Below are 22,764 nucleotides of genomic sequence, written 5' to 3' on the forward strand. Positions count from 1 at the left end.
TGCAGCGTTGACTATAGTTCAACTCCCAAGAGCTCTGAATGGATCGAGATGAGGTTGAAAGGCCATCTGCAAACGTTTCCAGCGAAGATCATTTGTGTGCTAATTGAATTTGAAACATTCTTTCATAATCTTTTTGAGTGTTCATCTCTGGCAGCAGCACAAAAACCTCTTTCAGCTTGTCCAGCAAGCCAGAGAAAGACACTGACTGCTTCCCCCAATGAGAATCACACGGCGTATCACTCTACATGCATTCCATTGTCACCATCCACAGCCAGCCACTTGTTTTCACTCATCTCTTTTATTTCACAAGTCATAAAAAGTGGAAAACAGTGCAAAACCAATTCTTGATGAGCTCAAGGACTCGCTTTAAAGCTTGCTTGTGTGTCTTCTTCATTGGACTGATGCAATCAGTGTAGATACAGTACAGTGCAGAATGCCTTTTTTAAAAATAAATGTTACAGCGATTACAGTATACAGCACAGTGGTTCTTGATCAAATATTGCATATTGTAATGCAGTAAGAAATGTTCAATTATATTCTTTCTGTACAAAACTATTTTTTAAACTATCAAAAAAATCTTAAAGCAAGCACTCGCATACACACACACCCCTTTCATTCACAACCAATCTGCTTTTTTATAAATTATTAGAATTTTTTTTCCTCTAACAAACCTATAAATAACTGGTTGGCCAAAAAAGCTTAATCCGTCAGTCAAAAATTCAAGAACACATGCTCAGCATGGCAGTTTTAAACAGAGATGATCCCAGAGCTGTCAAATCAATTTAGTTTTATACAACTCACTCTAACATTGTGAGAAAATTTGTGTCGGAGCAGAATTAAGTGCAATTGTTATATTAGCTTGCACTAAGTTTTGATGGCCTCGAGTCCGACCATATTTAAATCTTATGGATGGCACTTAAGGACACTTTTGTACAATCCATGACCAAAGCAACCCTGGTCATGCATCTAAATGGATATATAGACCAACAACAACCCCATAACAATCCCGTGTGCTATTACTAAACTTTTTGCCATTATTGCTTGTGTCCTCAGGTGGGAGGGGGTCCTTTGTAATGTAGGGCCAAGTGAAATGAGCCGGTCAGAGTATTGGACTGATGGCATGAGGTATTGTAGAGCCTGATGAGGGGCCAGATCACCACAGCAAGCAACAGGGCAAATAGGAGGACCAGCAGGGGTGCCGAGGCCTTTCGCATGTTAAAAAACCTCAAGGGCCCCAAATGCCAGGAGTCACTGTGCCATAAGCTGCCAGCAGAAGCCTTCGGTCCACACAGTTCACTGGAAACAGAAATACATCATGATAAAAGGCCATTTTTCAGAAGTAGATGGATCAGTTCTCTGCTATGGTGGTAATTGGGAAAAAGCAATGTTGTCCCGCAGAGTTTACCTCTAACTTGCCCTGGAATTTTCTTTTTAGTAATCCAAAAAGGACTTGATTAGCTGGTTCCGGTGTTTAATTAGGATGGGAGCTAGACTCTCATAAATCAATTATTTATTTATTTTTTTACACAATTTACGTTTGGTATGCATTGGTGAGGTAGAACTGCAACCCAAGGCTTTCCTTAAACAAACTACTGTATTCACTCACTGAAACTTTCAGCAACATTTAAACAGTCAAAACTAATATACGTGTCCTTGCTTGATGTTAAAGTCCATTTAAATTGATTAATCTGACAAAATTGGCCTCACTGGTCAGGGAAGCATATGACTTCACTTTGTCAAATGATTTTCATTGCATTTTTGCAGGCAATAGACCCTAAACATGCCTTTTTTGGACACTGCCCAAATCACTGGCTCAATGGTAAGAATCTTGAGTACAACATTAAAACTGTTGTACAAAACAATACTGAACCCCATTAACTTTCACGGTTTAAAAAAAAAAAACTTGTGCTGAACCAGTTGTTGTTCTGCTAAAGAAATAAGTCAGTTTGAGAAAAATTAATCACTTTAAAATAGTGATATTGTGTCATATTACAATTCAAACATAACCATTCTATTTGAATATATTTTAAAACGATTTACTCCAGTGATGGTAAAGTCAAATTTTAATCAGCCATTACTCCAGGGTTCAGTGTCATGATCCTTCAGAAATGCTGATTTGCTGATCAAAAACATTTCTTATTATCAATTTTAAAAACAGTTGTGAAAAAAAAACTTTAACATTATAAATATAAGTCACTTGCAATCAATATAATGTTCTTGTTTAAGTTATTAATTATAAAAAATAAACTTTGAATGCTAATGCATTTCTAATGACTATTTTCCCCAGCTGTTCATAGAAAGAAAAAATAAAAACTAATTACTCAAGGTGCAATTTAGCACTAGAAAATATGTAAATGGCTACCATAATAAATCAACCAGCTTATTAATCAGATCCATTGAAGTCTGCATAGGAACACACTTTCTCACCGACTCGACTTTGCATGGGTGTTGTCCTCCAAAGAGTCAGGGAAACAAAGTCTCTCCTGCTGCCTCTAGTGACAGAGAGGGACAAGACGATAATAGCTTGAGATTAACAAAGCCCTGCAGGGACTCTATTGTTTACCAGTTCTTTGGCACTGGCGTACATTACAAGTGCAATTATGTGTGGGGTGTGTTAAGAGGTGTAAAGCACATCATAAAAATCATGCAAGGCGCCACATTTGCTACACATTAACAGGCCTGGCTTTAATTCGCAAACCCCAGGTTATCTGAAAAGCAGTAACGGTGTTTATAACACGTATAAAGGGCGTTTGTGCAGAAGGGGCGTACGTGTCTGTGTGAGTGAGATATACCTGTGGGTCTTCGTGACGTTGGTAAGAGTGATGCTGGAGGTCACATGACTGGGATGGGCAGGGGGTGAAGCACGTGTGCGGTGGGTGGGGGCGTCTCTGGGGGAGCACGCTCTCTTGATACTCCTCTCCTTCCTCCTCCTTTCCGAATGGCAGAGATGAAAAACTGGAGCGCGCCTATAAAGATTCACAGCAACAAACACTTTCGATTGCCAATGAGTGGACAGCAGAGTTCTCACTACATGTGACAGCTTCGCTATGCTACAAAAGGCACTTGTAAATCGAAAGAGATGGGCTGCATTAACTAATAAGGTTCAAGGCAGCTCTGTCTTTTTGTGCTCTCTGTTTTGCTCTCATTCTTTGAGTCCTTTAATGGGACCAACAGATTCGCTGCCTCGTGTGACACATTACACAGGCGATCTTGGCCCTTTTGCAGTGCCAAATCCTCACTATGTTTGTGCCCACAATTACGGCAGCCATTATAGAGCCTGTTAGAGCAGTGGGTCTTTTTCCCATCCCTGTAAAGCTGCCAATTAGCCATGAGCGCTGAGAAATTACAAGAGGCTCTTTGAAATGGAAATAGTCTCGCTCTCTTTCGACGGTTTTTCCAAGGCTTCGGCAGACAAATCGGCCTCTACATCAGTGCAGAGGATTCTCTTTCCCAGAAACCAACGTCGCCCCCCCCCTCCCCTCCCCTCCATTTCACGATGATGTTTTTAAGTCAAGATGGTACGTATTCTTTTGAGATGGATTTATTATCACATCTGAATACTATGTGCATCATATTCCTCGTAAACATTTCTTTTATGATATCCCTAAAATAAGCTTTTACCCACGGAAATCTTGATAAAAGATAGATTTATGAATGTAGATTTAAACAACACTTGAGGACACAAACAGGTCTTCAGAAAGCCAGTGTGACATCTATTAATGGTTGGAAAGCAGCATGATGACTATAACAGAGAAGAGACTGTTAGAATGCATACAGACTGCGACTGCAGTGTCTAGTCTTAATGAGATTTGGCAAATATTTCTCCATGCGCAATTGCACTATCCATTCTGCATTTATGACTGCAGAACTACATATGTACACCAATGAAGCAGAAATTAAATCCAGAACAAATCAGGAAGTCAAACAAAACTATAGATGCATTGCAGTGTAGAAGTACATGTATAATGAGGTCCCAAAAACATTCTTTTGTGATTTAATGCAATTTGTATTATTTCCAGGTTAAATAAAAAGTATAAATTAAAGCAGTCACAGATACATTTTAAATTCCCAAAGTCTATTAAATATCAACAGCTAAAACTAAGGTCACAAGAAATGTAGAAATTCATTTTCTATCTTGACATTTTGTGAGAGAGAGTCCCATTGATGAAAAGTTTAATGGTTTTATATAATTACTATAATTAATGGCTATATAAAATGTAGTCTAAATCTATTTGATAGTCTAATGATTTTATAATCTGCAATTCATTATAAACACATGGGCAGCAGCTGCTAAGTAAGTGACACTGATGTACCTTTCTGGTATTAACACAGTCACTTTGCATGCAAAAACTCAATAATATTGACATCAAGTTAATGTCAAAAGTAATCTGAAGGAGCCATTAAATGGTTTTTGACAGACATTGTAATGAGTAGCATTACTCACAGAGCAGATTAAACGTTTATATACTCTACCGTTCAAAAGATTTTAAGTGCTTTTGAAAGAAGTGTCTAATGCTCACCAAGGCTGCATTTATTTGATATTAATATATTTTAAAATGTCATCTATTCTTGTGATGGTAAAGCTGAATTTTCTGCATCACTACTCCAGTCTTCAGTGATCCTTCAGAAACCATCTAATATGCTGATTTGGTGCACAGAAAACATTTCTTATCATCATCAATGCTAAAAACAGTTGAGCTTAATTTTTTTTACAGTTAAAAAGAAAAGCATCTATTTGACATTTAAAGTTTTATCTGTATAAAAGTCTTAACTGTCACTTTTGTTCAATTTGAAGCATTGCTCAATAAAAATAGGACTGCATAAAAGCATGAACTTCTTTCAAACTAACCAACAATATTTTGAATAGTGGTGTATAATGTAGAACCTTAGTGAGGCCTCCATAATCACAGGTCCCAGAACAACATACCTGGGTTGGAAGAAAAACATCCAAACTGTGTGTTTACACCAAGCAAAATATACCTGTGGATCATGCTCTGTCTGGACAGCTTTAGAACAAAGTTGATGTGTCTGGCCCAGCCAAGCACTGATGCGCTCAGGGTCAAAGGTCACAGATTCAGGAGCCCCCGTTTCAGGTGTGGCCCTAGTTTTAAATGGTCCGGCGTACTCATGCTTGCCAGTTCTGATGACTGCATCCACAACACACACACACACACACACACACATGCAAAACAGACATTAGCAAGCATAAACAAATCAGGATGAGGCAGTGAAAATAACTCCTGACGCTGACTGTGGATTAGTCAAGATATATACCATAAAATGTCTAATTCCTGAATACAAGCACCAGATATAATATTTGAGAAGTAGCTGCTGCTTTGAACGGGCTAAAATCACAATACAGAGGCTGAAAGGTTTTGAGATCTTTGCATATCATGACCCTCATAATCGAGGTTTTGGTGGCTCTTGGCTATTTTTCAAGGATATTAGAAAACAAGCCAAATTGAGAGCAGCTCTTCCATGATTATCAAGTGATTAAGCTGTGAGAGGGACACTGCCTTCAGTGGATGGCACCAGTCATGCTGACCAATCAGGAGCCAAGGCTTTACCTGGCACTGGCCTCTGGGGTGGGGCCGCATTCTCTAAGCTCTTCTTAATGCCCTGAAAAACACAGCAACTGCGTTCAGCATTTACCGTCATTAAAGAAATGCACACATGCATGATATTCATAGATGTTTTTAGCATCAAGACTTGCTTCTAAAGATACATTTAAATAAAGACACATTTATATATAAATATATATAGATGCATTTGTTTTCCATAAAATCATAAAGTAATGTCCTTTAATGAAGGATTTTTAATCAAAGATGCTATGGATAGCTAAATGTGATCATCCTTGTGCGAGGGACCCCATCCTGAAAATTTGCTAAAGTTTAAGCTTTAAAAAACACATAATTATGTAAATTCTAATAGAAATTAAATATTTTCCAATTACTATTGTAATGTATTGTTAGATTATTTACATTTCTTTATTTAAATGTATTTATATTCATTTACTTTAATCATTTATTCTTTCAGATTTATATATTTCCAAAAGTTTTTTAATGACTCGATTTATACACAAATATAACATTTATAATAATTATATTAATTTATGAAATTAAACATTTAAATAAGTGTGTAAATATTTGTAGAATATTTCTTATTTGTTACATTAAAATTTTTCTTATACTCACTAAATAAGTTAGATTTTTGGCAATTTTTTCATATGTAAACTATAATACTATTATAGTTCGGTTATATTTATTTACATTTATTTATTTGAATCATGCATTTAGTTTAATCTTTTTATTTATACAGTTTTTTTGTTTGTTGTTTTTTTACAGGACATTTTTTTTTCCTTGCAGCCCCTGAGGGTCCTGGATCCTAATTTTAAAACTCCTGCTTTAATGCACTTTAGCAATAGAGTGGTTAATTTGTTGTAAAGTTACATTTAAAGCCAGCTGTGTTTAATACAGAAAAAAAAAACAAAAAAACACCACATGTAACCGTATATTTGCATGTTACGTACCCTGCATGCTACAACATGTGCAGAAACACGTGCGTTTATGTCTATACATGCAAACATACACAAGAGACTACACTGTGATCTTTTCAGTTGAAAGCCCAAAAAGAGACCACGCAATCCCCTCATTTGCATTTCAATTACATTTCGTTGCTAGATGGAAAATGTATGCAAATACACTACATTATACATTAAAACGTGGGCTGTGGTTTCTTGGTCCATAATGTAAATAAGGATAAGATGAAGTTTGAGCAGTCAGATGGACTTACTGGCTGCTTGACACTGACCGCAGCATTGTCTGGTTGCGAGTCCACAGGACCCATGTAGACTCTTCTCCTCACAGCATATTTGGCTGGTTCATCTGTGTAAGGCACACCTGAGAAGAAAGGAAATGTTGATGGTCCAGATGGGTAAAATTTACAGTTTCTGCGTTTAAGAGAACAATAAACCACTAGAAATGTAGCCAGCACAAAAAAATAAAGGGCTATGAAATGCAATAAACTCATCAGTCCTCATTGGGGGGTCATGATTATTACATAATGGCCTGATTGTAATTCACACGTGAAGCATAAATGCCTCTGCAGCTCCTGTGGTGGTTCACACCACATGCACATGAAAGCATAAACAAGGTGTTAATATGCATAGTGAATGCAAAATGCTACGGTTTCAATTGAATATTCGCTTTAAATGATGTGTGGAAAGTGAATTCAGGACAGAAATATATTCTAAAAATATTATAATCATAGCATCAGCAATAACAGACACCAACAATTAGACTGGCTGGGTTTATAAAAAAAAAAAATATATAGTATGTGGACTTTGATGTTGGTAAATGAAATAAAATAGAAATATTAAATGGAAAACGAGGAAAGACTTCTTTGATGTTTTAAAATTAAAAATACTGTAAAACTGAAGTAGTAAAAATTAACAATTTAGGAATAGACTTAATCTAAAATGAAAACAGAAAATATAAAAATAAGTCAACTCAATATTAATAAACAATAGTGTGTAAATATTGAAATAACACTGCTATACCTTTCTGAATATGATTTTAATGTTAAAAAACACCTTCAAGGTTTTTGTCTCAAGCTTACCTATCACCAGCTAAAATTTCATGATCACCATTGCCCCTGTTTACAAGTAATGGACACGGAGATGTTTGCTTGAAGGAACCATTGGATTGTATTATGGGGCAAACCCTACCTGCAGCTGCACTGAAAGAGGACGAGTCGGTGCCATCATGAGAGATTGAACCACCAATGTCCACTGAAGGGTCCCACTCCAGGACCAGGTGATCTTGACTGGACCGAGGAGCCATGCTGCGGTCTATAAAACACTCATCCTCCAGCATACTCTCAGACGGACAGCCAGAGTCAGGAGCGCACAGAGCCCAGTCCTCCTCAAAAACCTGCCACAGCACAAAAAACTAATTAAACATCTTAAAACTAGTGCGGTCATATCGAATAATGTAATGGAATGTGTGTGTAAACTGTGTATATGTATCTTTCTTATTAATATCATTGTTATTATATACTGGAAATTCTGAAAACATGCTCATCCAGGGTGTGGAAAAAACATTGCTACACATTATAGGCATTGTGTGCTTCTAAACTATGGAAAAAATGCAGTGGTAATTCGTTCCGAGATGTCTGGTGTGGGACTCTATAAACGTCCTATATCTGACAACAGCATAAAGAACATAAGCACGCTACATTTTTAGCATGTCTTTACGTGATCCGCTTGGACCTAAAGAGACAAAGGCTCACACAAGGAACTGTTCAAATGGACAGTACGTGTATTGTACAGTGGCTGCTTGGCTACAAGACAACTATTCAGGCTATTCAGGGGGTGCATTCATGACTTTTCTGCCAGAACGTATGAAGTTGGAGGCTTGAGTAGCTTTCCCTTGGGATAATTTTCTGAAAATGCAACAGCCCTGCTCTGAGCAAGTGGACTTGAGATGGCACAAATGAAATTATCAAATAAAAAAAAAGCTAACAGGGAAAATCAAGGCAGAAAAAAGGGACTCTTCAAGGTTTCAAAGTCAATTGTGCATATGCTGTGTGATAATACTGATCTATGGAGGACTGACCATAAACCCTGGCTATACGCAGCAGCAGTGCTACTAATATTTTTTTATTAGTCAGCCGCTTGGTTAGCCAACATACTGGGTGGCAAATGAGTTGAAATGATTATACGCACCTTGATTTTATTCCAATATAATCGTGCAATTGAATTAGATGCAAGTTCAGAAGAGACTGCGAAAAGTGTTTGAGGCTTTAAACTGTTGCCACAGCTGAAAATAACTAATTTGTGGCTATGCATGGATATATACCAGTCTCATGCTGAGCAGGCGCGTGTGCAGATGGCCCAGGCCCTGAAAGACACGGGTACAGTGGAGCAGGAGTTCCTGTAGCTGGTTCTCGATGGCCTGGGCATCAGCCGGCTCGCTTCTTTGGATCAACTCTTCTCCATGCTGGAGCAGATCATTCAGTCGACCCGCACTCTCTCCAACTGCCTCTTGAAACCCCTGAGAGACAAATACACACACACACAAAAAAAAAATCTGATATGATATACATTCTTTATACATCCAGTTATATTACTTTTATAGGTCAACGCCATTCAATTCCATTCCTGGAGGGCCACCCACAACCCAGAGAGTCTAGTTCCAACCCTAATTAAACACATCAGAACCACCTAATAAAGTTCTTCAGAACTATCTGATTATGTGTTTAGACCCATTTAAGCTCTATACAAAAAAAAAAAGAAAAATACAAAAAACCTTAGGACCATTAAAATGTCACGATGTAAAAGCTTTCATAAATTTTATGAGAGCAGATTTCTATAATGAGGATTATACATAACATGAAATAAAAGCGTTTAATATATTATTCTAAACTATTATAATGTTTATTTTTATAATTTAAAGAATTTTAGTTTGTCACTTAAATAGTTAATTTTATTTTTATTATTGTATTACAAGTTGTTATAGTAAAAATTATAATTATTAAAATATTAATTTGTGTATTTAACAAATTATATATTTTTAATACATTAACAAATTAATATTTTGATACAATATGTTTTTTACAAAAAAAATTAAGAAACTGTTAATTGTTCATTTTTCATTATTACTTAAGTACAATTAACAGTTGAATTATTTATTTACTTATTTAAAAAGTAAAATGTCTTGACACATTAACAATTATGACCCAATTATGACAAATGTTAATAGTCCTAAAAAGTAGACTTTATTTTCTTCATGCTCAATATATACATTTTCTTTTTGGGTGAAACGTAACCTGGACGTTTTTTCTCAAGACTGACCAACTTGGCATTTTTGGGATTTGTACCTGCAACTAAGGGGTTTAAGAACTGCACTTGTAACCCATAGAGCCCACAACCCAGATGACAAAAAAATAAATAAAAATAAAGCTGCATGGACAAATCCGGTCGATCCTTGTTTTCCTGCAAGTACCTGAAGCTGGTGCATCTTCGAGCAGGTGTCTTTGCCTGAGAAGTGCTCCACTTCAGTCAGCCGGAGGTCCAGATCAACCAGCCACACTGCCATCTCTTCCCTCTGCCTCTCAAAATCCTCCCGCTGGCAGACGAAATGCTGTTGCACACACACACACAGACAGACAGAGCATGATTCTGTCTGACCGTCTAGACCCTGATGCTGTTTTTAGCATAGACGCAGTCTGACAGGGAGACACATCAAAATTACAACAAGGACGTCAATGTGGCAGACAGGGAGCGGAAATGCCATAAACCAAAACACATGGTAAGGGGGGCATATGCAGTGCATTCAAGCACAGCCCAACAGTGCGCAGGGGTCACTGCGGCTGGAAGGACAGAATTATGCAAGATAAACGCAGGCAGAGCAGAAGGCTGTATGGATAAAGAGTTAATGGGATTAAAATGAAGGCAGGAAAGGGACAAGAGAGAAAGTAGCAAAGAAAACAGCTTTCAAAAATTTGCTTTTTCTGGTTTTCATCTCCAAAAAAAAAAAAAAAAAAACAAAAACAAAAAAAAAAAAAATTAAGAAGATTGAACCAAAAATGTGGACAGTTAAAATAAATAAACAATAAACATACAATACAGTACAAGCGCCTTATGCTATTATATATTGGCTTCAAATTTAGAACAAGTTATATTCTAAATCCTAAATCTAAAGAGCTGAATAAAATACATTTTATAAATGAAGATAAGCAAAAGCCTCCAAGTGCCATTTGAAATCTTCTTCTAAAATTAGAATTTTTTTTTCAAGCTCCTATTATTATGTTCAGTTATGTTACATATCTTTAAAAATAGCTTTTAATTCCACAAAGTGAACCTACACACAGGAGCCTGACAACATTTTTAGGCAATTTAGAAATCCTATCCATGAATGGTTATGAAAAATATGCACAAAAATACTTTGGAAAATATAGGTTTCATAAAGTTTTTAAAAGAATTTTTTAAAATGGAAAACTGAAAAAAAGTTGTGCTCCAAATTTGAGGTTGATATCTCAAAAAAGAAAAAGAAAAAAAAAAAAAACAATTAGGGGGAGTGCAGTTCCAAATATTTACATTAGATGAAACTCATTTCACATAAATTTCCTATTTAATCAATTTCCTATTTTTGACTGTAAAAACAACAAGTGTGACTCTTTCAGGTCTATTTAACCTTTTTGAATAGGGTTCATGATTTGAGTATGTGTTCAAATGGAAAGTGCCAAAACCTTTACAAAAAACAGTACCATTCTGAAAGTAAAAAAACAACAACAAAAAAACAAAAAAAAAACAGCTTTGAGCAGCTTGATTATCTTTATATACCTTCAACCTGCGGCACACTGTCTCCACAGTGTTGCTGAGCTGATCCCAGCGCTGTCCGCAGTCCTTTATCATTTCCATGAGCCGTGCACCCATAGCACCTCTGAACAGGCCAACCAGAGTTCGACTCCTCTGGGTCAGTCCGTCCAGCTGGGTTAAACGTATCCTGGCCTCAGCACGCAGGTTCTGGAAGGAGATACAAAAACAGTGAGATCATGCGATTAACTAAGTGGTAACCCCCACTAAACGCTAAAAGTAACCACCGGAAGTTAAAAATACATCCCACCTGTTCCCTGATTAGCTAAAGCAGGTTATTTTAAGAAATTAGTGCAGGGGGTTAAGACTGAGGGAGGTGCAATGTTGCTGAGGAGGAGAGCCAAGGAGTTTGATGACCATTTGGTGTCATTTATCATCACTGGCACTGGTCCCGGGCATCTAGACAGTCTGAGGAAGTGTGCTGTCTGTGCGTTTGGAAGTGTGTCTATGTGCCGTTGATTTCATTTTCTTTCATTGTAGAAAGTGTCAAAACGCTGGCTGGCGTCCACCCAGCAACAGACACCTGTAATGACTAACTGGAGATGGTCTTGTTCTCTACTTGTAAAATAACACTACTGCCAGAGTTTGAAGGGAATTTGTCTTTTGGCAACTCAGTTTTAGAGTTATCATCGTCAGATTTAAACTAGAATAAAAACAAATTCTTTCAAAAGAGACCACAATATTTCTTGTGTTTGCGGTGTAAAATAATAAAATAAAAGATTACCATTAAATGACATCACAATTTTTAGTACACATCTATAAAATTTATTATAAAAAAAAAAATACATCCAAATAATGAATACTTGTAAAAGTCACTAGGTTTTAATGTAAATTATTATTTTTTTTATTACTTGCATTTTCTATTATTATTTTATTAAATTTGTTTTACAAAAGTGCATTCAAAAAAGTACAAAAATAATGACAAATTACGGTTAAATGACCACAATTTTTTTGTATAAATCTATGAGTTACTGAAAATACACGTATGTATACATAGGCCTACATCAAGATCACTTAATATAATAAAACTTATTTCTACTATTTCTACTATCCCCCCCGCTGTCTTACATTTTTTACAAAAATAATTTATATAAAGTATATTTATAGATCATTAGCATGCATTTCAACAATGCATTTTTGAATTTAGACCAAATGTCTCATTACCTCATATTTTTGTAACTCCTCTTTTGCTGTTACATACAGCACATGGCTGGAGTTTGGGGATGCTGCCATTTTCTCAGCTGATCGAAGCCAGTCATCCAAACAGGAGAGCTCTTTCTTGAATTCGTACCACAGCATCCACCTTCTTTCCAGCCTGATGGACCAATGAGAAACAATTAGGTAGAACAACCTGTAAAGATCAGTTATACAGACAGGATGCCAATATACATCGACGGCTCCTCACTTGATGCAGCTCTCGAGGGAGAAGGAAGCATCTTGGCTTAAGTCTCCAATGGACGAGCACTCCGAGAACTCCTTCAAATCATCATGCAGTTGAGAGCTTCTCGAAGGAAAGCAGGTCTCAGAGGACTGCAGGTAGAGACCACTTTGGGGGTTCATATCAACACATGTTTGCTTCTCTTCTTCATCACTTCCTCTGGGATCTACTCTGGTGTTTCCATGGTGACTGGCTTTGAGTGACGTCTCTTCTAACATCCTGGCATCACCAAGTGCCACCTGTTTACAAGAACACAAAGGGAGGTCAGTTCATTAGGCTCAAACACAACATGAAACAGACATATTGTGACCCTGTTGTCAAAACGGAGCTCTTTCAGTATTGTATTCTTCCTTATGAGGAGGTAAATGCATTGTTGGAGGTTTTCTTTTCTGCGCATTTAAAAAAAATAAATAAAAATAATATATATATATATATAAATAATGACCCATTAAAAGGATTTAAAAAAATGTTTTTATATATCTTTAATAAATAAAATAAATTTAGGCATAAAAACATCAAATACATAACTTCAAATAATTATCATGATTCCTAAATGAAAGTCATGAATAATATATTTCATAATTAACCAAAAACCATAAACATTTTTTTTACACAAAAACAATCATTGATAATATCAAATAAAATCATGAATGAATACAATTATGAAAAATACATTTCATAAAGGTTCATAAAAATAATAAAAAAATACATTCATAATTTCAAAACAAGCAATTATCATTGACAAAATCTAATTAAGATTATGAATAATTGAATTTCGCAAATACATTCATAAAATGTACAAATCAAAAATACATTCATAAAAAAAAATCATAAAATAATTGATAATCAAATAAAATTAGACTTCATAAATACAAAAATAATAAAATCATAAAAAATAAAAAAAATGCATAAATAAAATACAATAAAATGGTTCAAAAAAAGAAACGAAAACCCTGAGTCAATACAGGTCCGAGGGCTTATACAAATCATAGCCAACCAATGCAAATGAATTCTAATTTCTTTGAAAGTTTCCACCTTAAAGTCTCTCATCACAAAAGAATTGCACGATTCATTCACAGTGCAGAGAAACCCACGAGTGCAGTATCTGGTTAGAAAAGCTGTGGTTTCTCTGCATGACAGACGCATTAAAACTTCCAGACACCTCAGACATCAAGAAAAGGCTTCTGTGCTCTGGGGTATAACTTCAGCCATCAAAAACCATAAATCAGTTTTATGCCCATTACCCAAAGGAGTTACGACGCTGCCTCCCCAGCCCTGGCAGAAAAAAGCCAAATAGATTTTCCTCACTCTAATACCTGCATAATGTGGCTGACAGAGCAAGGTCAGCGATGCCAGGCCGTGGCTGCTGTCAATCAAGACTGATGCTCCCAAAAAGTGCCTTAGGCTGACCTCACAACTAACAAACACTTCAAGAAGAGCTTAAAAGCCTATGGAGTCTCAACAGCGGCCCACGTTTGTATTTATGAATGAACTTGCCTTACAAAAAAAATCATTTGGGGAGAATGGTTCTTTCAAAACTTTAAGCCAGATCAGCTCATAACTCAAAGTTAGACGGCCATAATTCACCCACAACCTTGCCGTCCGCCTCGGCCGCCTCCACCGCAGGTACACATAGACTTCAGGCTCAGCCGAAATGACTGTCATTTCTCAGGGTCCACTGTGAGTTTGCCCCAGTGGAGGGCATTAAGGCACTGGACTGAGGCTCAAAGCGGTCAGGTTGAAAATCAAAATCACTGTTATTGCTTTTCTCAACCAGCACAGAATGTTGCTCTCATCCGAGGAGTAATGGAGTGCAAACACGACTGCGATCCATACTCTGTTCCTAACCTTTTCAGAGGCGATCAAACTTATAGCAGGATGCAGGCCATTTCCCATCTCATTGGTGAGCTTGTGTCTTGAGGAACAGGTGTGGACGCGTGACACCCAACAGGCGTGCAGTGACACAATGACTGGAAATGGGACGTTAAGAATCGGATTTCACCCTGATTTTCACCCTGTAGGCCTACAGCACAACCCACCCCAGATTAAGTTACATATAATGTTCCAGCACAAAAAACAAACCATGGAGATGGTCATACAAGCCCAACACGTGGTACAGGGGTATAAGAAGTTCTCACAGGTGTAAATGCAACAAGCTTTGACTATTTTGGCATCTAATCCAGTCACAGACAGCTTGACTATGGTAATCATATACAGTACATGTCATCCTGGAAGAAAGTCATAGGAATGGAGGATGGAAAATTATTATAGAAAGCAGGATCAGATAACAGCATGAGATTACATTACATATGTAATTTAATTACTTTAGGCCAAATTCAGACAAAGCATCTGTAAATACTAAGCAAAATTCAATTAATGAGAAATTAATAAAAACAAAGTAAAAAAATAAATACAATCATAAGTTAATAGATAAAATGTCAAAAACATTTCGTAAGGTCAAAAAAAAATTATATATATGATTACACACAATATAAATCATAGCCAATTAAAAAAGAAACCAAATAGTCAAAGTATAAAAGTCTCACATTATAAATATACAAGTCATGAAAAAAAAATAAATAAAAAAAAATAAAAAAAATAAATGAAATTCAACGAATGTTTCATAAATTAAGACCCAAGACAAATAAATGCTAAAATAAACCTAAAAAAAGGACAAATTTCATAAATATATTTGTTAATAATTATATTTTTTTGAATCATAAAACTATAATATATACATACACACACACACAACAATATAAATCATACAAAAAAAAAATGATGAACAACTCAAAACAAAAATGTTTTGTAAATACATTCATAAATGTTCAATTAAAACCCAAGTCAAATAATATTAAATAAAACCAATACAAAATACATAAACTACTAAAATAAAATATATAAACCACTAAACACACACATACTGGACACACGTAAAATTAACAAATGTGCCCGTTTTGGTATCCAGTCCAGTCACAGATAGTTTGACCATGGTAATTATATACAGTACATGCGTTATCCAGCAAGAAAGCCACATACAAGGATCATAGTAAATTAATATAGACAGAAGGATCAGAAAGCAGCTTGAGACACACAAGGATGGAAAAGACCGGCCCGATTACAGATGCTTAGTCATCCTCTCCAGCTAGTGTCGGTGGTTTGGCTAGAAACAGATGAGGCAGGTGCATCTGGGGACCTTTCCATAACACAGCCTGCATTTTAATGAACTGGTGTTGAATAAACACGCAAACTGCTGTCTGTGAGAGTGACGGGGGACAAAAAAGCCCTTCCATTTAGGCGAAAGGTGACGCGGGATGAGTCTGCATGTGGAAGCAAATGAAAAGTAATGATGCATTTAATACATCAATTCGGCTCGAATCCATCTCGGGCTTCTTATTCAGCTTTTATAGTCCATTTTTCCAGATCACATGACACCTCAGTACAGGCACAAAACACCCTCACAGAAAATGAACGTTGCTCTGGGGAAAACATCATTTTTCTTTCTTAATGGCGAATAAAGCGGCGCTTGTCTCCTTGGCGCTGAATAAAGCTCACGGCAAACGGAGGTAATGTTACCCTTTCGGTGGCCAATGACAATTACTTCGCTCTGTTTATGATAAGCCAGGGAAAGGTCATAACACTCTAAAAGCTCAGACTGTTGCTGTTTTCATCCGAAGCAGTAAACACCCATCTCTTGCCAAGCTCAGGGCTCGTACTGAATCTCATCTCACACACTGCAAAGCAAAAAGTAGAACTGACAATTTCAGCCCAGATTCTATCGATTCATTTCAGGTAGAGGACAAAAATGAGTTTAACAGCTTGTCTAATGACTCTAATCAATCACACCATGGAAAACATCACTGAAAAGCTCTATAGTAAATGCTAATTAGACTCAAGGACCAACATTTGAGACATAAACTTTCCTACATTAACAAACTATGAACAAAGACCACAAGTTAGGATATAAAAGGATAAAGCGGTGTTATTTATATCAATAGTTATGAACCGGTGGGTGGTGATCATTTAAAAAAAAATATATATATATATAAATATATAAATAAATAAAATGGTTACAAAAAAAGGCCATATTTTTCATGCAAATTCTGTCACTTGGCAATATGAAAAATACTAATACTATTAATTTAGCCCAGTATTTGATCCATGTGTTTGGATGATTAAATTAATTTATATACCATTAATACCAACAATAAATAAATGTACAAAAACTAATACACAAATAATAATAAATAAGGATGTTTAAAAAAATAAAAATAAAAAATAATATATATAAACTTTTAATATAAAAAGATAATACCAACAAAGCATCACTAAAAAAAACAAATATAACTATAATAATAATAATAATAATAATAATAATAACAATAATAAATGAATAAAACATCTACATAAAATGACAATATAAAACAAACACTTTCGTCAATAATAATAAATAAAATGAAAGCATAAACGTTGCTATAAAAACCTATAACTTAATGTGAATTACTATATTACTAATGCATAGCACATTTATATAAAAATAAAACATATACATACATACATAACAGCAAACAACACCACAGTTTCAAATGCATTTTAATCATTCTTTATATTTGGCTTATGTTCCCCATGGTAAACATAGAATCGTGTTGGGTCAGCACTTAATGTCCAACGTAAGTTCTTGGTCCTCAATCAAAACCATTTAATGAGTGTGAGTCTCAAAACTATGACAAGCTAAAATAGTTGCTTGATTGAGTCAACCTGTTGTGTAAATTTATTTTTAATCGAAAACGTGTGTGCGCACACTCCCAGTGAGGTGACAGTGTTCCACCCACTCCCATCTGTGCCATCTCAGAGGCGACCTGAGGGACTGATGGGTGCTCACTGCTCATGAACACGGGGGAGAGAAGGACCCTGGTGCTCCACATGCTCCGATCCCGAACCCTCAGCTCTCCCTCCCCGTCCTCAGAGACTGCACTCATTGTCTCTTTGGTGCCACAGGCCCAAATCACAAACAAACAGGCCTTTCTCAGCACCCGGATAGAGAGAAGAGGCCAGTGCCAGGACACCTGATCTGATCTGATCCACTACACACAAACACACACACACACACACAAAGCAAGAGATGAACCGGGCCCCCATCTTCTCCACGGGCCCTTCGGAGACCTAGCTGTGCAGAAGGGCAAAAGAACCTTGGTGCAGCAAACTCCTGTGAATTACAGTTCAGTACATCTAATTTGCCATGAAACAGAAAATGTGTCTCAATTTAAGACTGACTGTGGCCTTAATACTCCTAATAGGAGCTGAATGCTCTTAGAAATTGTCAGTATGTGATTCAAGTAGCTAGATCAGCCTCCAAATCCAATCCAGACTTCTTCTAATCCCATTTACAGCACACGCAATCTGGTGAGAGTCCTCAAACCGCATCCTCCTGGAATTGCCTTCATTTACCATGTTTAAACACACCATTCCAAAACAACAGACGACAAAGAATCATCTGCTTCTTTGCGACAATAACAAAGGTATAATGAGGACGGCATCCATGAATTGGAGCGTTTAGCCAAAGGCAAGGAACTCCAAAAAGCACTCGTTAAGATGAATCCTGGCGCTCCACATGAAGCGTCGTGGCTGGAGATGGAAATGATTGTTCTCTCAGCTGTGATTCCCCAGCTAGCAGACGCCTGACAGGTGTTGTGCTCAGGGAGAATAACGCAGACTCATTCACCTGATGACTGAGGATTCATTCAAGGACAGACAGCAAGTTCTACACAGCAGAATGTCTGTTAGACACATCACTGTTACAGCCTGAAGCAAGGTCATTCTCTCAGGGAGAAAGATAAAAGACAAAATCTCTCTCTCTCTAATCTCTTCAAAGAGAACAGAACAAATAAGAACAACAATTAACTTATTTAAATAAAAACAATAACAGAATAATAAATAGATGTATTAAATATTTAATAAAAATACTTTTTACATTTACTATAAATGCTATATTGTATTTATTAATAATGAATTTATAATTAATGATTAACTATAAATTCATATAAAAATTATTTATGTCACTATATTGTAATTATATCCATTTATAAAATATACAGTATTTGTAAATCATTTCATATGCTATTATACACACTATTAGTATCGTTGTAACTGCTATCTGGTTACTTAAGAGATAGAGATGATTCATCATCATCATAATTATATATTACAACAATCACACGGAGTACATTAAACAGTACTCGTATTATTAAAATGTTCATATTTTATTGTAATATAATTAATAATGAAATGTTAATTATCCTCTCCTGCTCTCGTCATCGGTGCAAGCCAGAATACAAAAACCATCATTCATCCTTTACAAGTGTTGGTGAAACCTGATTCTTGGTTTTCAAACAAAGCTCTGCTCAGGGGGCATCTGCAGTTTCAGCAAAGAAACTGGCCAGGAGCAACAGTGAGGAGAAAGCGCGCTTTATTTTAAATAAAGCATAACAATGAAAGCCAGGAGCAGCATTGGACTGAATGGTCAATTACTACCGATGCATGACGCCATTCATCATTAAACCCAGCATGGTGTCATTCTGGCAAAGTAGTGTGTTTTGTTGAACGCATCTACACCCTGGCTTGAAACATAATGGGCCTGGGAGGGGATATTTAGAAAGAAAAGACAAAGCAGGAAGCTCTCTTTTGCCCTTTAAACCAACATACATTTCTTTCAACTAACGCTTTTCAAATAATATAACTTCTGGGGTCTGTTTAAATCAGGACGCCACAGAACAGGCAAGAGAACTTATTCTCTGAGCTCACAGCACTTTCTCCTGACACTGCTTAAACCCTAGTTTGTTGTACTCCGAATCATCAGGTTTTAGGTCTGCATTTGAAAAAAAGATTGAAAGTCATTGTAAACATCAAATTAGAGGGTATATTGACTGCAAATCGGTTAATTGCTTTTAAAGGGTTCACTGGAAGGCTCCTGGAAGATTGAGATAAGAGCAAGATGTCTAGCAAAGTACAACACTGATTCAGTTCAAGTCACGTGGTCTTGAAATCCATGGACGAAAAAGGCAGAAAACACAATCAACTGTTTGAACATGAATTACTAAGAATTTCTCAGGTCATTCTGATCATGATGTCATGGGAGTTCGTGTGTTTTTTCCAACCACAGGGTACACAAAAATAACATTGTTATGCTAATAACGAAGGCACCACAATGCAAATGATACAAACATCATATAAAGTAGGAAATAACTTCTGGAGGTTAAAATGAATGCACACAGACACAGATCTACTAGTAAAAAGGATACTACTAGTCCCAAGTTTGGACACATTTGATTTTTTTTCTCATCCTAAACACCTTTTTATCTAAAGGATATTATGAATAAATGTGCGAAATGTATTATACATGTATTCAAAGTCTGCATTTCTTTACAATCTTTTTAAAGAAGCTGGTCCAGATGGTGTAGGACAGGGATAGGCAACGTTGGTCCTGGAGTGCCACTGTCCTGCAGAGTTTAGCTCTAACCCAAATCAAACACAGCTAAACAAGCTAACCAAGGTCTTCAGGATTACTAAGGCTACAGACAAGTGAGGTTTTTTCAGGGTTGGGGTTAAACTTTGCAGGACATTGGCACTCTAGGACCACGTTGCCTACCCCTGGTGTAGGATAAAAGTTTTTTTTTTAAATCCATACTTAAAAAGTCCTAAAAGGAATAGTTGACAACAGTCAAACATAATTTACTCACCCTCATGTCATTCCAAACCTGTATATGTTGAACAATAAGATATTCTGAAGAATTCCGAAGAACCAAACAGTTGTTGGTCCCCATTGACATCCATAGTATGAACGAAAAAATATATATACTATGGAAGTCAATGGGGACCATCAACTGTTTGATTACTATCATTCTTCAAAATATCTTCTTTTCTGTTCATTATCTGTTCATTTTGGGGTTAAAAATAAATAGAGCTATATTTTAGACAAACTGTGGCTACTAAAATGTATGCTAAAATACAAGCTCTGACTTGTGTAATATTGTTGCTCAATACCAATTCCAATACTTCCATTTATCATTTTATAATTTTTGATAACTTGCAAATCACTATTATTCTAAAATGTGCTTTTGCTTCGCTCATGACATGTCTTAAAGCAAAAAAGGCTCTATGACCAATTATGGTTGAAAATGCCATTTAAGACTAATATAATTAAAGAAATAAACAACAAAAGATTTTTGACCCAGAATACAGGCCTGGTTTGAACTACTAGAGGCATCACACACACACACACACACACACACACACACAGTGGGCATCAAATGACATTGTGGGAATAATCAATGGGCATGAAGCATCACATTCAGCAGTAGTCTGTAACCTAATGGCCTGGTGTTGTCAACAAAGTGAGTCATGCATAGCCTAGCATTCCACAGCAACACATTTAAATACTTTGAAAACAATGGCTTATAGACGCAAAACACTTAAACACACCCTTTGCACACAGTCACGTGGGCAAATACAATTATATTCCCCAAATGTTAATATCCCAGTACATTTCAAGAAAATTAATTCAAATACGTGATAAATAAGACTTTCTTAGAAAACGTACGCGTACAAACTACGCTGACGAAATACACGCGCAGTGTAGAAGCACGTGAACAATGTTTGCAAGCGGTTTAAAATACTCGGGCTTTAAAAATGCAATAGTTATTAAAATGCTATTAAGCTATTAACACTTACGTGCAAAACCTGTCCTAACTCCTGCTTCCGTTTTCTCCTTCAGGGAATCCCTCGGGGTTTCAGGAATCATACAGGTGCAAAAGTTTGCATCCTCGAGGTGAAAATACTTCTGATCAGGTTTTAAATGCCAGGTATACTTTACTGACACGCATCAAAGAAGAAAAAACAACAACGTTATGCTGTGTGATAAATAGAAACACTATTTCAGGTCACTTAACATAGCCATCAGTCTTTTGAGTTATAAGCAAATTGAAATATCACCTGACACAGGTGAGAAAGCCACGCCCCCGAGTAGTTCACACGCTCCTCCTACTCACCTTTATAGCTCTTATGCGTGACTTCAAGCACGGATATTTATTTACAGAAATGAAATATAATATTGCTATTTTTGTAAGAAGAGAAAAAGAGACAATGAAAAAAGTAAAATGATAATAAACGTCAAGACAAAATATAAAAATGAAGTACATTCAAAAAAAGTTTGCAAATATTTAAAAATATGTGTACATTTATATGTTATTCCCTTATAATTTTTGGAAGTTAGTTCCATTCAGGGACATTTCATTAATTTCTGAAACCTTTCAGAACACATACGCCTGTAAGCAGAAAAGAGCGCTGTAAATAGATTTTTTTTATGATCCATAGGAGGCCATAAAATCATAAACTCAGTTGCTATATACAGAAGTTTGAATATGTGTTGCAGCATTTGATGTAGTATGCATATTTTTCTAATCTGTATTTTTGTATTCTGAAATTTTTTATAAAACATATAGGCCTGTAGGTAGGCTATAAATATTGATTATGCTGTATCCAATATATTCAGTACATATCATGGTTAATTTTAGGGCAGCCTGGAGTGAACTACAACATAAATGTATAACCTTGAAATATTAAAAAAACGAATTAAATCCAAAGATATGATTAAAAACATAGTTGAATGGTCAGCATTTATTTAGCATTTATTTTTGCCTCTTGTCAGCCTTTACAAGAGGCATCAAATTATTTTGTGCTATGTTTTTCTTTCAGAATAAGCTGCTCAATACATACTGACTAGGAAACTGCAGCATGAATATATGTTTTATTGGAGGAATGGATTAGCTCACTGTATATTACTAGGCAGATCTCCCATAGGAGACCCTTTGTTGATTACGGGGAAACAAAGAAAGAGGTCCCATAAGGGGCCAATACAGTCTCTGCTGTCTGACAACTGCTAGATATGAACTTG

The 22,764-nt window shown here is 36.1% G+C and overlaps 1 protein-coding gene across 3 annotated transcripts; it reads right to left on the reverse strand.

Annotated features, from left to right (window-relative positions):
• Window positions 1-279: 279 nt before the first annotated feature.
• On the reverse strand, window positions 280-21,855 carry LOC127973170 (nesprin-2). 3 transcript variants are annotated; one of them, XM_052577304.1, is made up of 14 exons: window positions 21,804-21,855; window positions 21,543-21,683; window positions 12,783-13,054; window positions 12,542-12,692; window positions 11,345-11,527; window positions 10,005-10,142; window positions 8,859-9,053; window positions 7,727-7,931; window positions 6,811-6,899; window positions 5,568-5,619; window positions 4,981-5,147; window positions 2,793-2,966; window positions 2,428-2,492; window positions 280-1,296 (listed from the first exon to the last, which is right to left on the reverse strand). In XM_052577304.1, exons 3-14 carry the CDS (start codon window positions 13,031-13,033, stop codon window positions 1,050-1,052), a joined length of 1,917 nt encoding a protein of 638 aa, XP_052433264.1. In that variant the 5' UTR covers window positions 13,034-13,054; window positions 21,543-21,683; window positions 21,804-21,855; the 3' UTR covers window positions 280-1,049. The 3 variants fall into 3 exon arrangements, with proteins under 3 accessions (XP_052433264.1, XP_052433263.1, XP_052433262.1); XM_052577303.1 differs by having other exon boundaries at window positions 6,793-6,899; XM_052577302.1 differs by lacking the exon at window positions 21,804-21,855 and having other exon boundaries at window positions 6,793-6,899; window positions 21,543-21,795.
• Between the last annotated feature and the right edge of the window lie 909 nt (window positions 21,856-22,764).

This window comes from Carassius gibelio, chromosome B15 (assembly GCF_023724105.1).
Source record: "Carassius gibelio isolate Cgi1373 ecotype wild population from Czech Republic chromosome B15, carGib1.2-hapl.c, whole genome shotgun sequence".
In the NCBI taxonomy this organism is placed as follows: domain Eukaryota; kingdom Metazoa; phylum Chordata; class Actinopteri; order Cypriniformes; family Cyprinidae; genus Carassius; species Carassius gibelio.

Bases quoted from the DNA above. Each gene is read 5' to 3' on its own strand.
- LOC127973170 (XM_052577303.1), bottom strand. From the start codon at position 13,033: ATGTTAGAAGAGACGTCACTCAAAGCCAGTCACCATGGAAACACCAGA. The intron at 11,528-12,541 runs GTAATGAGACAT...ATCTCCTTCCAG, and splicing joins AGGAGTTACAAAAATATGAG to AACCTGCGTGCTGAGGCCAG. The intron at 2,493-2,792 runs GTATATCTCACT...CTCTGTCACTAG, and splicing joins AACGTCACGAAGACCCACAG to AGGCAGCAGGAGAGACTTTG.